Here is an 18,947-nt window from a genome sequence, read left to right as displayed (position 1 = left end):
CGCGGGCGTCACGCTGCATGTTGCAGTGTATAAATGTGGAATTTCCATTACTCTGATCTCTGGGCTCTGGGCTCCAGACCCTGCGATCCCACTCTGGGGGCCAGTTACAGCAAGTAACGAGACCAGGGAAGCAGGGTCATAAATCCTCTCCCAACTCTCCTCATTTTCCATCGGGCCCCTCTTTTCCACCTTTTCCTTCCCTCCCTCTCCCTCTCCGCTTCCATCCATCCATCCTCGTCAAGCCTCCAATAAATGATTTGGGAGAAAGCTGAATGCAACAATGTAAAATATTACCACATGTTGGTTTACACGGGGCGCTTTCATCGAGCTAAGAGCCACTGACAGTTTTAATGTTGGAGGAAATGAGTTCATTACCTCTGTAGGGCTTCTACACCCTTCGTTTCTGTTTGTTAATCTTCCGAATCGCAGAAATGTTCACTCCTTTTTACACTCTCCTCACCAATGAAAATTAATTCATATCGCATTAAAGGGATTCTTTTCTCTCAGCCCTTTGTTTTCTCCGTTTATCAGATGTGGCGTCCATTACATCTGATAGCGAGATTTAGACGATGGTTTCGTCTAATAATGTCGTCGGGATTTTGCCAACGAGCCAAAAAGAAACTGAAGTCGTTCTATTTTTGTCTCTCGTGGTAGCAAACAGTAAAGCATTAAATAAAAACTGGCAAACGTTTTGTCTTCTTCTTTTGGAGACCAGGGTTGGGCATATGCCAAAATATATACTCACGATAACATCAGTCAGGACCTCGAAATTTCATTGTGCAATTTCGGTTGCATAATAATGACAATAAAGATCATGTCACTTCATTCAGTATTGATAATTGACATGATAAAATGGCAGAATCGTTAAGATTAAGTTTCGTTAATCAGAGTCAGAGTTAAAGAAACCCGTTTGTTTTCGGTTTTGAAAAATTTGTATGGACAGAAAACAACACTTGGCAAAACATTTAACAGCAGTTGTAAATTGATTTTGTTATTGAATCATTGTCCAGCCCTGTTATAGTCAAAAAAACATCTACAGAGAGCGGAAAACCTTCACCAAGGCTGCACAGTTTCCGGATAAACTCCCTGATAACTGAAAAAAAAAAAAAAAATCTTAATCACTACCACTACCTAAAGTATTTTTTTCCTTAGGTCCTAATCTGCACCCCCAGAAAATGTAATCACAATCTGTCCCTTACTTTTTGAGTTATGCTGCTCACAGACAAATCTTTGGCAGAGGAAATAACAGCAAATGTTCCTGAAAGTGGGCTTATTAAAAATTCCCTCCCTTTCATGTCAGTTTTGTTTCACTTGCGTTGCACGTTTTTGTGAAACATCCTGCTTTGGCTATATCCAAAAACATTTTTTTTTTTTTACACCGGTCCTTGGTGTTTAAGCCTCCCCAAGCTTCATTAAGCTGGAGCTTGGCACCACCACGCACTCAGCCCCTTCATGATTAAATATCAAGGAACTCCACTTGACATTTTATTAGTCCAACAAGATGGATGAAATGGCCAGAATAAAGTAGGCTGTGTCTGTTCACTTTCCCACCAGCGCTTGCCTTTCTTCTGTCCGGCTTTTCTTTCCTTCCCCTCCTCTGTGAGAAGTATGTATTAGGAAAAACGTGATGGATTTCATTCTGAAGAGTGCAGCGAAGGAAACATTTATTTCTGTGTCTTGTACCTGATGCTCTCCTCCCTCTGTGTCTCAGCTCCCCCCCCCACACTCTCTTCTTTCCCTTTTTTTTTCTCCCTGTTGTTCTACCTCAGATCCTTGTCTGAAGGATTAACCATCTCCAGCCGCGTGTCTCTGCTGTCTTGTAGCGCTGTGTATTGTTTGTGATTTGCTCAGGCACATCCGTGCGGCCGCTCATTTCAGCAGCCCAGTGTGACGCAAGGAATTGAGGTGGGGGGGGGGGGGGGGGATCGCGCGGAGCCGTAGCTCTTTGCAGCCCTGGGCCACACTCATTCTCCTCACCGTCCCTCACCTGGGATGGGCTGCACGCACGCACGCCCGACGTGCACGCTCGTTACCTGACTTGTCAGGGCAGTGAAGCCGATGGGGTGTGGAACCCGAACCCCTGTTTAGCTGCAGGCGTCAGGAAAAGATAGAAAAAGGGAAAAGGGAAAGGTAGATTTGCTTCCTCCTTGTTTTCAGAAGTTTAACACTTCAACACCCAGGAGTCCATCTCCTGTCTACTCTATAGCCTGGGGCTTGCCAGAGGAACTCAAAACATTCACTGTGAGCAGGCGCTAATTCCGCCTGAGCTGGTTTGAAGAAAGCAGCTATAAAGTGCGTAATTTGCAGCGAGCAGAGTTAAGTGCATGGAAAGTGAGTCTATTTGTAAAAAAGGCAAAAACAAAAGAACCTGGAAATGTTTTTGTTCCTCCCTTTCATTTTTTTCGGTCCCGTTTCCTGATTGCAGCCTCATTGAACTCACATGAAAAAAGGCCCCGCTCGTTTTTGTTGCACTCCACTTTCATGCTTTCATTTTCTTGCCGTGTACTTGTTTTGATTCTAATCTCAATGGTTGAAATTGCGTTTAATTGCAGTGTGGAAAAGAAAAACCACTCCTGCTGTGCGGCAGCAAGGGAAAAATAAACTTTCAACAACAAAAAAGGGCGAATGTGTACAGTTCTATTTTTTTTGATAAAGCGTTATCCCGTGATTTTGAAGGAGCGATGAAGAGCAATTCGTTTTTAAACAGGAAATATTTTTTCCAACATGTGACACACCTTCAGCAGGATTGTGACCTGCGACCAGCAGTTACAACAAGAGCCAGTGACACCTGGACCTGTTTGTTTTGACTTGAGCACCGTCACACTCAGTAGCTCCTGTTGATACACACATGTTATCACTCCGCTAGCGTGGAAGTGATACGTGCTCACAGGGATGTACTGTTCATACTTTTCTGCCAGAACATGTGAGTCGTCTCTGCTGCTTGTATGTAGACAATGTGAGTGTGACGGGAAACGCACAAGAGGAAGGAGGTGGAGAACTGAAGGAGAGTGCTGGTGTGTGTGTGTGTGTGTGTGAGAGAGAACTGGCTGTGCGGTGCATGGGAATGTCTGGCACGCCTCCAGGAGTATCCCGCAGAGAGGGAATCCTGCTTGATGGGACCATGAATAGAAAGTCTTCTCCACCCCCTTGAACCCACCCAGCCCTTTGATGTCAGGGGGTCACACAGAGCCCTCGAGGCTCCAGGGCAACATAGTTACCCTGAACGCCTGGCAACCTCACCCTGCCCTGCCCTGCCCTGCCAGGCCAAGGCTCTGCTCTGCCCTGCAGAGAAGAAAAGCTAAGATTGGAGAAAGTAGGAAATCCAGATTACAAACAGAAAGGAGGCTCATGGACATGTCATGTTTTTTTTTATCCATTTGAACTTGGGAGGGAGTTCAAACTTCAACTTTAAAATCCCATTAAAGATCCAAAATACTCAGCCTAGAAGTGCATCAGACTGTGTTGTTTTGTCGTAAACGTGGAAGAAAAACTGTCCGACTGAGCATCTGAAAAGTGACATGAGGACATAGCAAAGTAACTAACAAATCTGCCGACTCACATGTTGGTTCGGCCGTTTGGCTCCACCCATGTGAGGCGGCAGAGAGGACATTCAGGAGTTCACCCTCACATGACTAATATTAAGCTGATGCTGAGATATCTGAAATGTCACGTCATATTCGTTCAAACTGGATTTTTTCGTGAGAGTCACAGTCGGACATCATTTATCACAGAAATGCACTAATTGGGTTTTTCAGACTTAACAAAAAACTTAATTTCAAATATTGGGACTGCAGCGAGAGTTTGACGGATTACGTCGTCGCTGCAAAATCCGCTCTGTTCAGATGACCTTGAGCAAGATTTCGACTCCCGATAACTTTGGTCTTTTTGACGACGGGGGAGAGTACAACTTAAATACAGCACAGAAACTTTCCCTTCGGTCTTTTGCACTCTGCGATAGATCAACGCACGTTGAAATGACGATGTGTAGAATAAGCTCTTGTACCTTGCTTTACAGAGGCCATCAGCTTGTGCTGCCGTGTTTCTCCAGCAGTTTGAACTTAGACGCCAGCCAGAGTTGGTGTTTCATCTTTTGAAGCAGAAGCTTACGACGCAAATGAAGAAGAAAAGCTCCACCCACAAAACCCACAAATCTGATGCATTAATTGTGGAATTAGAAGGAGGAGATTTAAAAAATTAGACGATAATAGCATGCGTGGGCCACCATGGTTCCCTGACGCACATGGGATAGGCAGTCTTTTCCGTGTGTTGCATTCTGCAGACTGACCATTAGATGTCACTAATTCTTACACACTGGACCTTTAACCCGGCTGCCTTATGTCGACCACAACTGTCAAAGTCATTATGAGCAAGCATAGATGACTGTTTCAAAAACTGCTCAAATGGAACATTTGGATTTCTACCGCTCGAAGAAAAATCCATATTTGGATGACAACCGTACGGAAAATGCTCGAAAGCTCTAAAAGACCGTCAAACGCGAGCGTGTTTGACAGCAGAAATAGACAAATGTATCTGTCACAACTGAGATCATCAGCCCCGCTGAAAAGACAAAACACAGAATTTAAATGTCGCCCCTTTAGGCAGACGTACGTCAGTCATGTTACTGAAAGATTTATTACGTGACAATCACACGTACATATCTGTATTCGCTGCGTGCGTCACATCGCCTTAAACTTTTAAAACACGCTCCACACATGAAGGATCTGAATATAAATCTGTGTTGAGTTTAAGCTGCTCTGTAATTATCTTTACTCGTGTGGAAGGTCGTTGGAGGACTTTGTTATGTTCTTCAGAGGCACAACTTAATGAAGACTCCGCTGTTGAATCATTAAGAACTCAGACTATATCTGCTTGTTTGTGTGTCTCCGTCTTTCTCTCGCGTCCCCCTTGTCTCGGATCTCTTCCCTCTTTCCCTGGGTCTCAGCTGGCTCTGTTCCTGTGGCCCTTTGATCTCGGTGAAAGGGTTTGGAGCTTTAAAGTGCCTCTGTTTCTGCTGTCTGAAGCCTCTCTCTTCCTCCTCTCTGGTTTAGGCTTTCAGAGCAGTGGCAGCCTTGTGCTGTGGTTCAGTGGGTAAGGGCGTTGGGAGGGGGGAGTGCGGGTTTTTTACTATGAGGGCGTGATGTTGAGGTGAGATGGCTGGCGGGGGGAAACGGGCGTGTGATGCTGTCATCCTCGGTCAGGAGAGCACCTGACACCTCACTGATCTGTTCTGTGCCATCCAGAACTATAGCTCCCAAGTCACTCACCTCCTCGTGGCTACAAGTTTTATGTATGTGTGGTTTTTCTATAAGTGAGCACCATTTTTAAGGGCTGCCGATCGACTAATTGGTGTAATCAGTGTCATCATCTTCCTGGAACTTGAACCACCAAACAGCGCCAAACGTACAAGCATGCTCGACATATCAATGTAAAAGTTGAGTTAACTTAACTTAAAGCTCACATAGTGGTCCTGTTGCACATAAATGTTAGTTATGGAGGTCTACTTACATACATTAACTTGGTCAAAGTAAATGGTCAAAAACCTCCTAGTTGCTGTAAACGAGCCGATATAAATCCTCTTTTCTGGCGGTGTTTCCCAGCCGCGAGATTTGAGACTCAACTCTCACACCCAGAAGACAGAGTCTTGTGATTGGCCAGTACCCGGAAGTGACATATTCAGCACACCCGCTCTCAGAAGCGCAGCTCCCTCCTCTGGAACAGTGGATGCACTGCTACTCATTATCAAAACATTGTTTTAACAATGTTTAAAAATAGTTTCGTCACGACTCCCCGCCGCAGTCTCTTTTATGACTTTGACCCGGAGTCAGACCCAGAGTCAGAAGACACTGACGCTCGTGAAACACCTCCACAACGGACGTTATTCTTCTTCTGCGGTTCAATGTACGCAACCGGATGTGCCCGGACTAGTGCCCGGAGCAGGAGGATCTGCTGTTTTCCGGAGAACCGGGTTTTTTCAGAGATCTCGCTGAGCCCGAGATTACAATACAACACAGCGTTCTCAGCAGTGGCTGAACTGTTTGTTTAGAACCTTCAGGGCTTCGTAAACAAGGTAAGGACGCAGATACGCACTAAAAAAACAGCGTTAATTGGAACTTCCGGTCTAGGTCCGCTTTAAAAGTTGGAAAGAAGTTTAAAGCTAACATATTGTGGGGGAGCACTAGAGTGACTTCTGCTCAGTTTCCAACCTTTAAGGAAATCTGGCCCAGAATGTCAGACTTTGACCAATCACAGCGTGGTTCAGAGAGAGCGACAAAGAGACTGCTCCTATTGGTTGCTATTCAAGCATTGGCAACACGTTTCTATGATGCACATTCAAGAAACAAGAAAAACAAGTGGAACTTTTCAAAGTTGGTCAAATGTTCTGTCAAGTGTACGTCTGTTTGCACTTATCTGATAGGAGTGGCTCAGTGACCTGGGGATGAAACTCAACAATCGACTGTTTTTCAAGCAATGCGTCCCCTCAGACCGTTCAAGATCATAACAGTATCTTTGGAAACATTTAGGCAGCATTTAGGAGTCGTCAATTGTTTTCTGCGTCTCTGATTCATCCATACTTCCATCAGTGGATCATCAACGTTACAGTAGTCAAAATAATTGCTGACCTCCATGTCACACAGATTGAGAGGTTGATTGGCGCCACATTATCCGCATTTCACGTTTCTTTGGCTACCCTTTTCGAGAGCTGTCACATGGGAAGCGTTCCCATCTGTTCTCTTGATTGTTGATTACACTCGCCGCTCAAAAGCCTCAGTATTTTTTTGGCATTGCTTCACTTGAAGCTAGATGTTACATGGACTGTCCAAATAAAATGATTGGGTCTAATCTAATTTCTAGTTTTTTTAGACTGTACGCTTTCATGTTTTTTCCCCCCTCTTTCAGCTTACATTTGAGCCAGTTCAGCCACTACAAATGAAACATATGATAGTCCATGCAGCGTTCACAGTTGCAGGATTATTGAATTTAGTTCCACCAATTTCCTGTACCCTTCTGTGTAGGGAGTACACACATCAAGAAATGTTCCATTAAATACTTGAGCTAAAAGTATTTTTTTTGCAAAGCGCAGTTCCTGTTTTAGCAGAACCGCTGGGTCAATACCACCCGGTCTAAGCTGCTGCACCACAATGATACCTTGTGTGTTGAATGAAGTCGTCAGCGTTCGCCACAACTGTGTGTTTCTACTGTAGCGTTCGCCCTAAAAAAAATGTATTAGTGTTGATATAACCTTGTTCCAAACAAAGTTTCAAGGACTGTTTACATGAACACACATCTCTCCGTTAAAACCTCAAAAACCTTCAGGGGGCATACTGTACTTACACTTGGCAAGTCTATATTCATCCGTTGAAACAAGACGACAGTTTAAAATCCACAGACCGCCCCCGTGTAAACATGCAATGTCTTAAAGAGGCGCTGACTGGTTTAAGTGAGGCCACGTGAAAGGAAATGGCTTCCATATGTCAGGAGCTCGGATTTTTTTTCCTCATGCCCTGTTTGGAGGACGCCTTTTTTTTCGAGAGGGTGAACAGGAATTATAAGCTCACACACACACACACAGAGAGAGAAAAAAAAGAAGTAGCAGAGTGAGAGGAAAGTTTTTTTTATCTCTGGGGGGAAGAAGCCTTGCAAACCCCCGCGGTACAGCTTTGATGTAAATCTCAAATCAGGTGTAACTAAGACGCTACTTCTCTCTCACACACCTCCTTAAACATGGACACACACACATTCCTGCACGCACACACCGAGCATTGTCAGATTACTTCCTTTCGTCATGTTGATTAATGCACGCTGGCAGATGCTAAGACGATCACGACCCTGCAGAGCGGCTTGGACGTGGAGGATCGGGGAACCCTCTCTTCGCTTTTTTTCTCGCTCCCATGTGCGGAGACGCAACCTGCTCCACGAAAAATCCATCCATCTCGCCGCTGTCCTCCTCAAATCCCCTCACACCTGGCTCTGCACCCCCCCCCGCCCTCCCGAGACCTTCTCCTCTCTCCACCTTCTCTACTCTAACGACTCTCTGTGCCTCCCAGTTCATCGCCCCCGATATCTTCACATGCTTCTCCTCCACTTTTCTGTCCCCCCCCATCTTCGAGTGTCTCGTTCTTCCTCGTGCCACCACGCAGTCAACATGTGTGCTCCCCTTCTCCTTTGTTTTCTCTCAGTCTGCCAGTAGCGCTTTGTTCTTATTCGCTAAGTTAATTGGGAAAACAAGGCAAAGCAGAGGCATTTAGCCAGGGTCAGTGAAGGCAGACGCAGCCAACACATGACAGGGTTAATCAGTGTCATGGCAGCCAGAGTGGGTGTCTGGCTCTCCTCAAACAGGCATGTGGAGAACCAGTCGAGGAAAGGAAGTCATGATGTTTTTGGGTTTTTTTTTACCTTTACTCTAGGATTCTTCTAGAGAATTTTCAGTTTTCTTTACAACTGGAAATGTTGACGTGTGTGTAAAATGTGAAGTTGCATCATGTTTCTGTTTTTCTTTGTCTTCTGTCATGACAAACCAGATTTGTGTGTGCGTGAGTGTGTACGTGCACGGTCAGCCATGTTGACATCAAAGTAAGTGTGTAAATGAGGCATGCAATGGTGGCATTGGTGAGCACATGACGGTGAGCTTATCATAAACAAACACATACACACACACACACACACACACACACACACACACACACACACACACACACCTGTTTTGAAGTTCACACATGCCCTCAGCTTGGCCCGTAAGGTGTGGAGGAAGTAAACCTCTTCTCAGACGTTTGTTTGTAAAAGCAGACGTGCAGAAACACACGGAACACATGGAGGCGAAAGAAAAATACCATGACCGCTGTTTTGCGCTGACAGATGCGGTCACGGATGACTAAACATTTCAGTACGACACATGACACTGATATCATCACCCGGAGTTTCTACCGATATCTGTCCGATACAGTCAAACTACAAAGCTGCCGCATAACACAGTTGCACTGATGCGTTTACCGCCTCGCTATAATCAGCCATTTCAAAAGCAGAATACTCCAAATAGAGGTCTTGAAGGCTGAAAGGAATAAACAGTAGTTTGATGCACGAAAAAGCCACAAGCAGATGAATCGACCTCAATTTCAACCCAACAAAAAAAAAAGTTGGAAATTGTTGTGAAAAAGTTACAAAACTGAGCAATGTTTTATTTCAGATTGCACAAGTATTATGTGTATGTTCATACTTCTCCACCTGACCTAATGGATACCTCATTAGTAGTCTATCCATGACCACAGGGTGGCATAAATATTACAGCCTTCCTTGAATGCATCTCGTAGCCGCTTCGCTAAGACGCCATGGACCCTGAAGTGATAAAAATGCGTTACACTAAAATTTTACAGGCCGTGTCCAGTGAGGTTTTTATAGAGTAAACTTTTTCATCTGATTTTTTTTTATTTCCTGATATGTCCAAACCATTGATTTTTGTCAGTATCCCTCAGCACGGTCCCTAAATCTACCACCTTTGCACACTTTAACAGCGAGGCTTTTACTCTCACCTCCACCTTCACCTTTAGCATCAGTGAGACATGTTGTCATAAACTTGGACACAGTGAAAGGTTTTAATATCATCCCTTAACCCCCTTTGGGTTAATTACAGACAGACAAACGTTTGTGTTTTGTGGACGCACACGTGTGTGTGTCTGTCCTTAAAAAAATGTGTGTGTGTGAGTTGTTGGAGCTCCTCAGGGCTCATTATCGACTCTGGCCTGAGCTCTTTCATTATGAGGCCTGTGAAACTGTGAGGCACGAATGGGCCAGTAGGGGATCAGGGGACGGGGTGGAGGTTGTAATTGGGCTGTTCCGCTCCCATAGCCTTGTTCAAGGTCACCGCGAGACAAACTCTGAGGCCAGGTCTCTCACTCTTTCTTCCTTTATTTTTTTTTCCTCCTTTCATTTCCTCACCCCTTTTCTGTCCCTCTCAAACCCCCACTTTTCCCTCTCCTTCTCCTGGGGTCTTTTGTCACAGTAGACTAGTCCACTGGGGAGCCACAGAGAAGTGGAGGGGCTAATTCAGTCTAATCTCTTAGCCTCTTAATGTCTGGCTGATATGTGGATTTCTCCACATCCTCGGGGGACGGTCTTTGTGGTGAAGGCCATCATTATGAAGTTTCCTCGCCCTCCGAGCCAATTATAAGAAAGGAGGCAAATTATTTCATCCCAGACTTTGCCTCGGAAGAAGTTTTCCTGACCGTTCTGAACTTTATTTCACATCTCGCACAATAGAGACAGTTCACAGAAAAAAAAAAAAAGTTTTCGATCAAGAGAAAGAATATTTTACTGACTGTGTTTGTGCAACATCGCGTCCGTCCTGTGCTTTGGTTTCAGCTCAGAGTAAAGTGGTGTAGCGTTGCTTGTCTGGCGCTGGTCAGCGGTGAGCTCAGTCTAAAGTTTCCCTCTGATTAAGACGCGGTGGTGAAAGCTGCCTTTGATCTGAGGAAATGTCTGCGTAGGGAGCAGTTGGAATGCAGCGCTCTCCTCTCTGTGTCGCAGATGGAGGGACAGAGATAGTGTCACAGACCATTTTTGTCTGTCCCGCGCTGCTCTCCCGGGGTCCACAACTCCATAAAAGTGGATTTTCAGAGGCCTAATGAAATGTGCATGATGTCTCTGTTAAGTCTGCGGACACAGACTTCACAGTTTTGCACCGAAATGTGCGACACGAGAGCCGAGTTGAATCAAAAGATGTTCCACATGTGGTGAATTAGTCAGTCAGACTTTAAAACAGTTATGGTCTCTCAGAGGATTGACATCACGGCTTAACCATTTTTTTGTTGTTGTTGTTTTATGACATGTTCACACTGGGTTCAACTTTAAAGCTTCTTTCATAGTTTTCCTTTCCATGCGATTACACACAGAAAACATGCAGTTTCTTTTAAAAACTTTGAGTGAATTATCTAACTGTGACACCGCGGAAAAAAAATTAAACACCATACTATAATGCAAGGATGAGAACGTATGAACTGTTTTAAACATTCATGTGTTGAATTTTAAATTGGCATATAGCACAATCACAAACAGAAGAATTAAACTGAGGCCTGTTTCAAATTGATTCGAAAATGATTAATTGACTCTTCCTGAGGCGTTCCGTGCGACATGATTAATCCACGACTCCAAAGTTTATTAAGAGAACTTCTAAAATATGCATATTGTTTTTTGGTTTTTTTTGTCTCCGCAGGCCTCCGACACTGGCGGGCAGTCCAGCGTTCTCCGACATCTCCCTCATCCGGATCTCGCCCCAGCGGAACCCCTCCATGGGGGCGGAGTCGCCCTTTCACCCTCCGCACCCCTACATTAATCCATACATGGACTACATCCGCTCGCTCCACAGCAGTCCCTCCATCTCCGTTCTGTCTGCCACACGAGGCCTCAGCCCCGCAGATGGTAAAGTGAAACACACACCATTGCACACTACACACACACACACACACACACACGAGGCACAGATGTACGCTCAATCAGCGGAGCAGAAACAGGTGATGAAGCCTCACGCGGACCCTTAAAAATAATTGTTGGAATCGATCAGTGAGGGTTCGATTGCTATTAGGTGGAATCTTGATTCTCTATATGAGTTTAATTCCTCTTTGAGGTCAGAGCGGGTCAGGTGAGAGGCAACTAGATCCATCTCTATTAAGACCCAGGGGTTTGGTGAGATGTTATCTGAGTGAGGTGCATGGGAGTATTATGAGTGCGCCGTGGTCCGTGTGGCTGGGTGTGTGTGCAGGATGGAGGGCGGGGGGCATGGTGGGGTAATCCCTTTGATCTGTGAGTCATGTCAGAAACCTCTGGAGGATGCATCAGTGAGCGGCAGGGTCACGTACAGTTACATCGCACACACGGAGGGAGGGGTCAGATTCAAGTTCAGGGCTGGAGAGTGGAGGGTGGCGGTGGGGGGTTTGGTTAAGGTGTCCTACAGGGAGCGTTTGCTTCCTGAGATCTGAGGACAGATTTGGGCTGGGAAATCAATTAAAGTGGACACTGGAACCTGTTAAATCATATGTGAAATACAGATTTAAAATCAATCAGTATTAGAAATGTAGAAGGGGGGGGGGGAAACGCCACGGTCATATTTTATCAGCAGCCGTAAACTTTGACAGGAAATTAATTAGTGGTGATTTATAAAGCATTAAGGTGTGCAGACTTTTTCCTTTAGACTTATTATAAAGATTTTTAATTGACCCGGCACCAGTCTAAATGGATTTCACTTTCTGTTTCCACATGATTTGGCACCATACAAACAAAATGAATGTATGGATTTGATTTGATGTAAAGCAAAACTGACTGTTTGCTCACATGCTGACTTAGAGAAATGAAAATAAATAATAAAGATTTAATAGAATAGAATAGAATAAACAACCTTTTAGCTGAAGGTAAAACACAAACATAAAATCAAACACATCATCATAAAAAATGCAGATTAAAACATTATTATTAAACAAACAAATATGACGCTTTTACTTCAGGGCGTCATAAATAAACACTAAAACCAGCAACTACAGGCTGATATATAGTTTTAGAAAATTCCCGTTTTTTTAAAGGAAATTTTTATTTTATTATTATTATATTTTAGTAATTATTTTCATTCTCTTCTATTATTTTTTATTAAGTTCTATTAATAGGGAGTGTGTGCAGCTTCTTGGCTCTCCACTATAAGATCAGTTAGAATAGAATAGAACAGAAATATATCCATAAGAATGATTAGGAGCAATACGTATAAACAAAATGAAAATAAATAAATAAAATTAACTGTGTGAATAAAACTATTCCAAATGATCTTGCCATTAAAAACAGACTGATGAAAACTTATTTGCCAAATGTTCACTCTGAAGTCTTTTTTTTAAATAAACACCAGACCACTTGGTATCTCCTCGTCTGACTGAAGACATTACTTTTTTTTTTTTTTTTGGAGCCTTTCTCTCGCCCTGCCGACACGAGTGTACAAGCTCCAGCTAAAAAAACTCCCAACCCTCCAATTTTCCATTACCGCAATATAATGTGCACCAGCTTGCCTTAAATCAAAATAGTTTCTCCAACCTACCACATGATCCCATTTTACTTCATAATGCCGTGAATCGTGAATGAGGCACCTAATTACTCCTTTAATCAATGCGGTGATTAATTAACCCATCAGCTTTTGTGTTGTTAGTATATCACGCCCGCTTGCAGGGAGCCTCCTCCTTCAGTATGCAAAGATTTTTTTTTTTTTTTCTGTTCCTCCCCCTTCCCCACCAGAAAAAAAAAAGTACATTTGAATAATGATGAATTAATTAACACAATCTAATGGAGGTTTTAAAGTGGGTGGGATTTAGTGCCACCCTCTCGCTGCCACACATTTGCTTTCACTTTTTTTGTGCTCCTCCCTCACAATATTTCTCTTTTTGCATGTGAGATGGGGGGGTTCAGACGCAGACCTTCCCCTCATCCTATTGTGCTGGAGGAGCACCTGGTGGCTCACCAAGTCCTGAGGCACGTCTCTGCCTTCCTCCCCGTCGAGTGCCACACTCGCTGCACTCACCCCCCCCCCCCCATTTTTTTTTTTATTTTGCCCCCAGGATCGCTCTCGGATGCCAGCGTTTCTGATTTAGAAATTCCGCAAAGCCCCTTTTTTTTTCTGTGCGTGGATACTGAAAGGGGCCACATTATGGGTGAATGCAAAAGCAAAGCAAAGGCGGAACAGAGGAGACAATTAAGAAGCTCCCTCCTTCCAATAAAGACATAATACCCAGATCGAATTAATTTAGCATTTCTTTCTGACATTCATTCAAACCAATCATGGATGCATATTGCAGGCACACAGGCCCAGCCTTAGGAGGAAATCCCCTCATACAGTGTTTCTTTATTTTTCTCTTTATTTCTTCGACTGGGGGGGAAAAGATGAGAAGTGCTGCTCTCTGTGGGTCTGAACCGATTCCATATCCACATCCAAAACCGCAGTGTTAGTCTTCTCCCTCTCTTTCATAGTATATTTGCATAAGGAAGCCCACCGCCAGTTGTTTATTTTTAGGCTACGGTTCAAGGACTTACAGCACTCTTTAACTGAGGGAATGACTTGGAATAGAGAGGCTTTTTGAGAAAAGAGAGAGAGAAATGGTTCGCTGCATCATTATGTATGCAGATATATCTGGGCAGATTTAGGCCTTTTGTTTCCCTTTGGAGTTCTGAGTCGAAAGAGCAGGTTGCATATCTGCAGGCTGCAGCCTTGACGTGGTACAAAACACACAAACACCGACTCTGGCAAGAGATGTGTCGGGCCGCATACTTTTTTTTACCCCACACACACACGTGCATGTGTACTTGAAATTATCAAGGAAGTGAGAAGAAGAAGAAGAGGAGGAGGAGGAGGAGGAGGAGGAAAGGCTGTTTAAGAATCATATTGTAAGGCGATCTGTTGTGCTGTACTCGTGCATCAATCAAAACACTAATGCACACTCACTGTAATCTGTGAGCAAGCATCCGTAATCCCCCCGGCGAGGCTCTCCACCGCAGGTGAAGCTCCCCGTGCAGCTGTTTTCTCTACCTTGATGGTGTTGCTAATGTGCTCATTACTGTTCTGCTGAGCTGATTATCATCTAAAGTAAATGAACGCAGGTTTGTAAGGCAGTGCAGGTGTCTCTCCCTGTCAACTTTTACTCACCACCTAATATTTTTTCCTCAAACTCCCTCCCTCCCTCCCCATTTCCTCGAGTGCGTCCGCTCCAATCCGCAATCTCCTCGAGCGTTTTTTCATGCCATTTCTCACCCTCATCCCTCTCTCTTCTGGTGACCTTGTTTCAACTTTCTTCTCTGACCTGGATGTTCCCCCTCCGTCTCTCTCTCCCTTTCTCTCACCGCAGCCCCTCACACGGGTCTGACGACAGCAGAGTACTACCACCAGATGGCCCTTCTCACAGGCCACCGTAGCCCTTACGCGGCCGACCTTCTCCCGACCGTGGCGTCCACGGCCGGTGTCAGCAGCGCCAGCGCCCTGCACATGGAGTATCTGCAGGCCATGGAAAGTAAGTCAGCACACGTGCAACCGTGACACTACTACCTTGCGATAATTACAGAATTTAAACCTTTTTATTGCAGTGTTTTTGGCAGATTCAGTTAGTTTAGTCTCTTAAATAAAATAATATCATATCATATGACATGAATATTAAGAGTGATCGACGTTATAAAGGACTTTTTTCCTCTGTAATGGATTTAATAACCATGGGAACATTGTCCAAAATCACACTTTCATGAGCTTATGAAATCCACCCCCGTTCACAGATTAGTGACAATTTATAAATAAAGTTATTTCACGCCACAGCAGAATCATCCACCGCAGCTATTTAATCGTTGTTGCTTCCTTTCTTATTTATCATTTATGCACTATTTATTTATTTATTCATTTATTTGTTAAGTTTTGTTCCATTTCTCTCCCGGGGTTTCTCGTGGATATAAAACTGAGAGGAACAGTCGAGCTTTGGCAACGTGACCAAAATGACCAAAGATGTGACATAATTACCTGATTATTAAGTATGAAATGTTTTTATATAAAAGATATATATATATATATATATATATGTAGATATAAACATCTACACATTAGTTTAGAGTCTTTGTCGTATGCGTCAGTTATTGTGTGAGTAATTGTTGATACACCACAGTAGGAATTCTTCATTAAAAAAAAGAGATTCAATTTTTTTTTATTATTTGTTCATTTTTCTTAGGGTTTTTTATGTCTTATAAACTGAAAGTTAAATTTCTAGTATGTGCTCACCTATTCTGATTCAATCAGTTTTTAAATCCTTTATTGGATTAATTTATTGGATTAATTACATCTAATCTGGTCGCAGAAGGCCCCAACTGCACGTTGAAATTTTCAAAAAACCCTTTACTTTTAATCCAAATGTGGCCGTGCAGGTGTGAAGACACCTACCACATTCATCCCTATTGGGACCAGACTTTTACGTATATTACGAGTGCTTCCCTGCACATTACAGCATGGGTGGCCCCCGGGGGGAATTCAACCCTTAAAATGCACACCTACACAGTATCTTCATCTATATATAAATAGACACAACGGCAACGATAGGAAGGACCTGCATCTTTTTACCTCAACATTATTCAAATGAGCCACTGTCTCGGTCTCAGGACCGTGTGCAGAGAGGACTTATGCTAATGAGTTATTTTAAAGTGTAAATAGGAAATTAAAAGCAGACTAAATCTTCGAAAGGTCGGACAGCGTCGCCCCCCGCTCCCTTTGATGAGAACGTATTTAGTCAGACAGACGCCGCTTCCATGGAAATCTGGGGTGAAGTTCCCTCTCCTCCCCGAGAACAAACTAATTAAAACTAAGCCAAACTTGTGCGGGTATCAGAAAATTAATTGCTATTAAGTGGGAATTGGAATGTCCCGCCATTCATCACTGGAGAAATCCTTTCTTCTGTGTCACTTTTTTTAAAGATTAATAGACTGAAACAAAAACAATTAGGGCCAAATTTAAGTGGAGACGCGGCCCTGCTTCTCACTTTAAAAAAAATCGCCTGTGATCATCGTTGGTAATAAGTCATCACGTTTCGCCGATGTGTGTTTTTTCCGACGTTGGAAGAATTAACACTTTAAAGCTGTGTTGGAAAAAGAAAAAAAAAAACACACTCTCACACACAAAAGCAGAGTCTATCATGAGGCTTTCACTGATAATCTGGGCTACAATGTCACTGCGGCTATTTTAGTCTGTTTCACATCAGTGTAATTACCTTCACTGAGAGCTGTGCTAATGAAACTGTGCCTATTTGTGCTTTAATGGACTATTGTCTGTGTTTCTCACCGAATAATTAGTGCCTTAGCTCCCACAGACCACGACACTAAAGTCTGCCGTAGGTTGTTTTTATCTTTTTGTCATTATTATGTTATTTGTTGTTATTTATCTATCGATACGTAATAAAAAAAAAAACCTTTAATCATTTCTTAAAGCATTTTAATCACTGCCACAGTGTTGTACAGTATATATATTATACAATTATTACAGCTGTTAATGATATGATAATATTAATGATGTTAATATGCTCAAAGATAATGCATATTAACTTTAAGTCTCCATACAGTAAAGTGACATTTTTTTTGCATTAAAATGTAATATTATTATAATAGGCATTTTAATTATACAGCTTTCTACTGTATAGTAATAACCAGAATTATTGTCATTGTTAATGATACAAAGATATTAATATACCTAGATAATAAATGTATAGTGTGATTTCTCCCTATGTAGCATGATATTAATAATTACTGATATTATACTGTTGTTATTGATAAATTGGCATTTTCTGGGAATATATATATATATACGTTCAACTACATTGTAGTGTATAAATAACTGTAATATAAGTATACCTACAGTTGTATTATCTTAAATAGTCCTTATTATTTATTTCCTGAACAATCCTCGTGTTCCACAACAAAGAAAAAGTCCTGTGCAGTTTTATCGCTTCACCACAGCCCTCCCCTCGTGATAGCCTACTTCTCAGGTGGCCCCCAGGTGTGTCGGCGAGGGTTCAACCCACAGTTTTGGACCCAGCTTGTATCGGCCGACACCGTCATTCTGGCCTGTCTGAACCCTCCCCGACCGGGGAGAATTAATGACGCGGCGCCTAACCAGCCATTGCATCCATAAATCAAGAGGAAATTAGAGGGACAGTCCTGCTACGATCCAGGACACTCCTCTCTCTGTCTCCCCGGTTGGCCGATTTATCATTTGGGCTGTGCATTAATAAATACCACTCCCATGAGGCTTTGCAGTGGTGGGAAGCTGCTGGTCCTGCGCCACAGCAACACACTGCCTCCTCTAATTCCCCACAAGTGGAGTCTGTCTCTCATGTGGATTTGAGTTTTTAAAACATTTAAAAACATAGAAAGTTTTCTGATATGTTTTTTTTTTTTTTTTTTAATATGATCTGCGCTGAATGAACTAGTTTGTACACTTAGATCCAGCTACAACTTGGCGAGATTGACTTTGGAATTCAATTTGACTGTTTTTTGTGGCAGTATATAAGCACCAGCTGGGAATCAGTTGGTGGAATAAAGTGTGTCCGACTCCAAATACGAGCATAAATCTCTCCTTGTCAGTCCAAATAAATGCATCGGTCTGAAATCTTCCGGTGTAGCCGGTGTCTTATGATTTCCTGTTCGGCAACAGTGGATCACAGTCAGAGTGACAAGGCCAGTTTGCGCCGTTTAGATTCCCAATATCAAATCTGGGTTATGTAAGTCCCAAATTTAGTACGGTCAGTCTTAAGATGTCAACATGTCTTTTAAAAGTCTGGTTGTAGTCGGGACAGCACAGTAATTCGTTTTTTTGCGAGCACACGCTGATGTACGCCGTGAAAAATCGGACATTCCGATGACTAAATTGTGTTTGCGTGCGCTCAGGAATTCGTATATGTATGTGAATAACCCACCTTCCGAAGACATTAAAGAGACAGATTTTCCATACAATGGCGATGTAAAGGAGGTTGTTCCTCTCTGTACAGCTCCGCGCTGCAGTCGTACATCTCGGGCCTTCTTATGCCAGAACACCGCCGCTGCCTTTCACGCACTCACATTCACATCCACACACTCTGATTACCATGTGAATGGAGCGCTCTGTAATCGTTGGATGTGTCAAACGGGAGATGGAGCGTTTACGTTTGGGAGATGGATGGATTGTGGGGGACGTAAATATGGAGGGGGGTTAAAGGGGGTGGGTGCGGGGGGGGCGGGAGGGGACTGCGTAAGCTGGTTTTGTCTGCCTTTATGAAATAACTCAAAATGTTTTATTTCCAAGTCTTGAGTCACAAAGTCCTTGTGTCAGTTCACGCACAAAGCGCGACATCCCCTCAGTGCTTTTTCTGCCCCCCTCCCCCTCCCTCCCTCCTTCCATCTCCTTCTGTTTTTCCCCCGTCTTGTTTTGTGACATC

The 18,947-nt window shown here is 43.4% G+C and overlaps 1 protein-coding gene across 1 annotated transcript in view; it reads left to right on the top strand.

The window, feature by feature from the left end:
- Nucleotides 1-18,947, top strand: part of gli3 (GLI family zinc finger 3) — a gene marked incomplete at its 3' end in the record, with an annotated part of 105,896 nt that overhangs the window by 67,755 nt on the left and 19,194 nt on the right. The window contains exons 5-6 of the mRNA XM_083901314.1: nucleotides 11,204-11,409; nucleotides 14,859-15,020. Of these exons, the coding sequence (XP_083757440.1) occupies nucleotides 11,204-11,409; nucleotides 14,859-15,020 (368 nt within the window). The remainder of the gene's footprint in view (nucleotides 1-11,203; nucleotides 11,410-14,858; nucleotides 15,021-18,947) is intronic.

This window comes from Microchirus variegatus (assembly GCF_963457635.1).
Source record: "Microchirus variegatus genome assembly, chromosome: 15".
Lineage (NCBI taxonomy): Eukaryota > Metazoa > Chordata > Actinopteri > Pleuronectiformes > Soleidae > Microchirus > Microchirus variegatus.
This window is presented reverse-complemented; position numbering and strand designations above follow the sequence as displayed.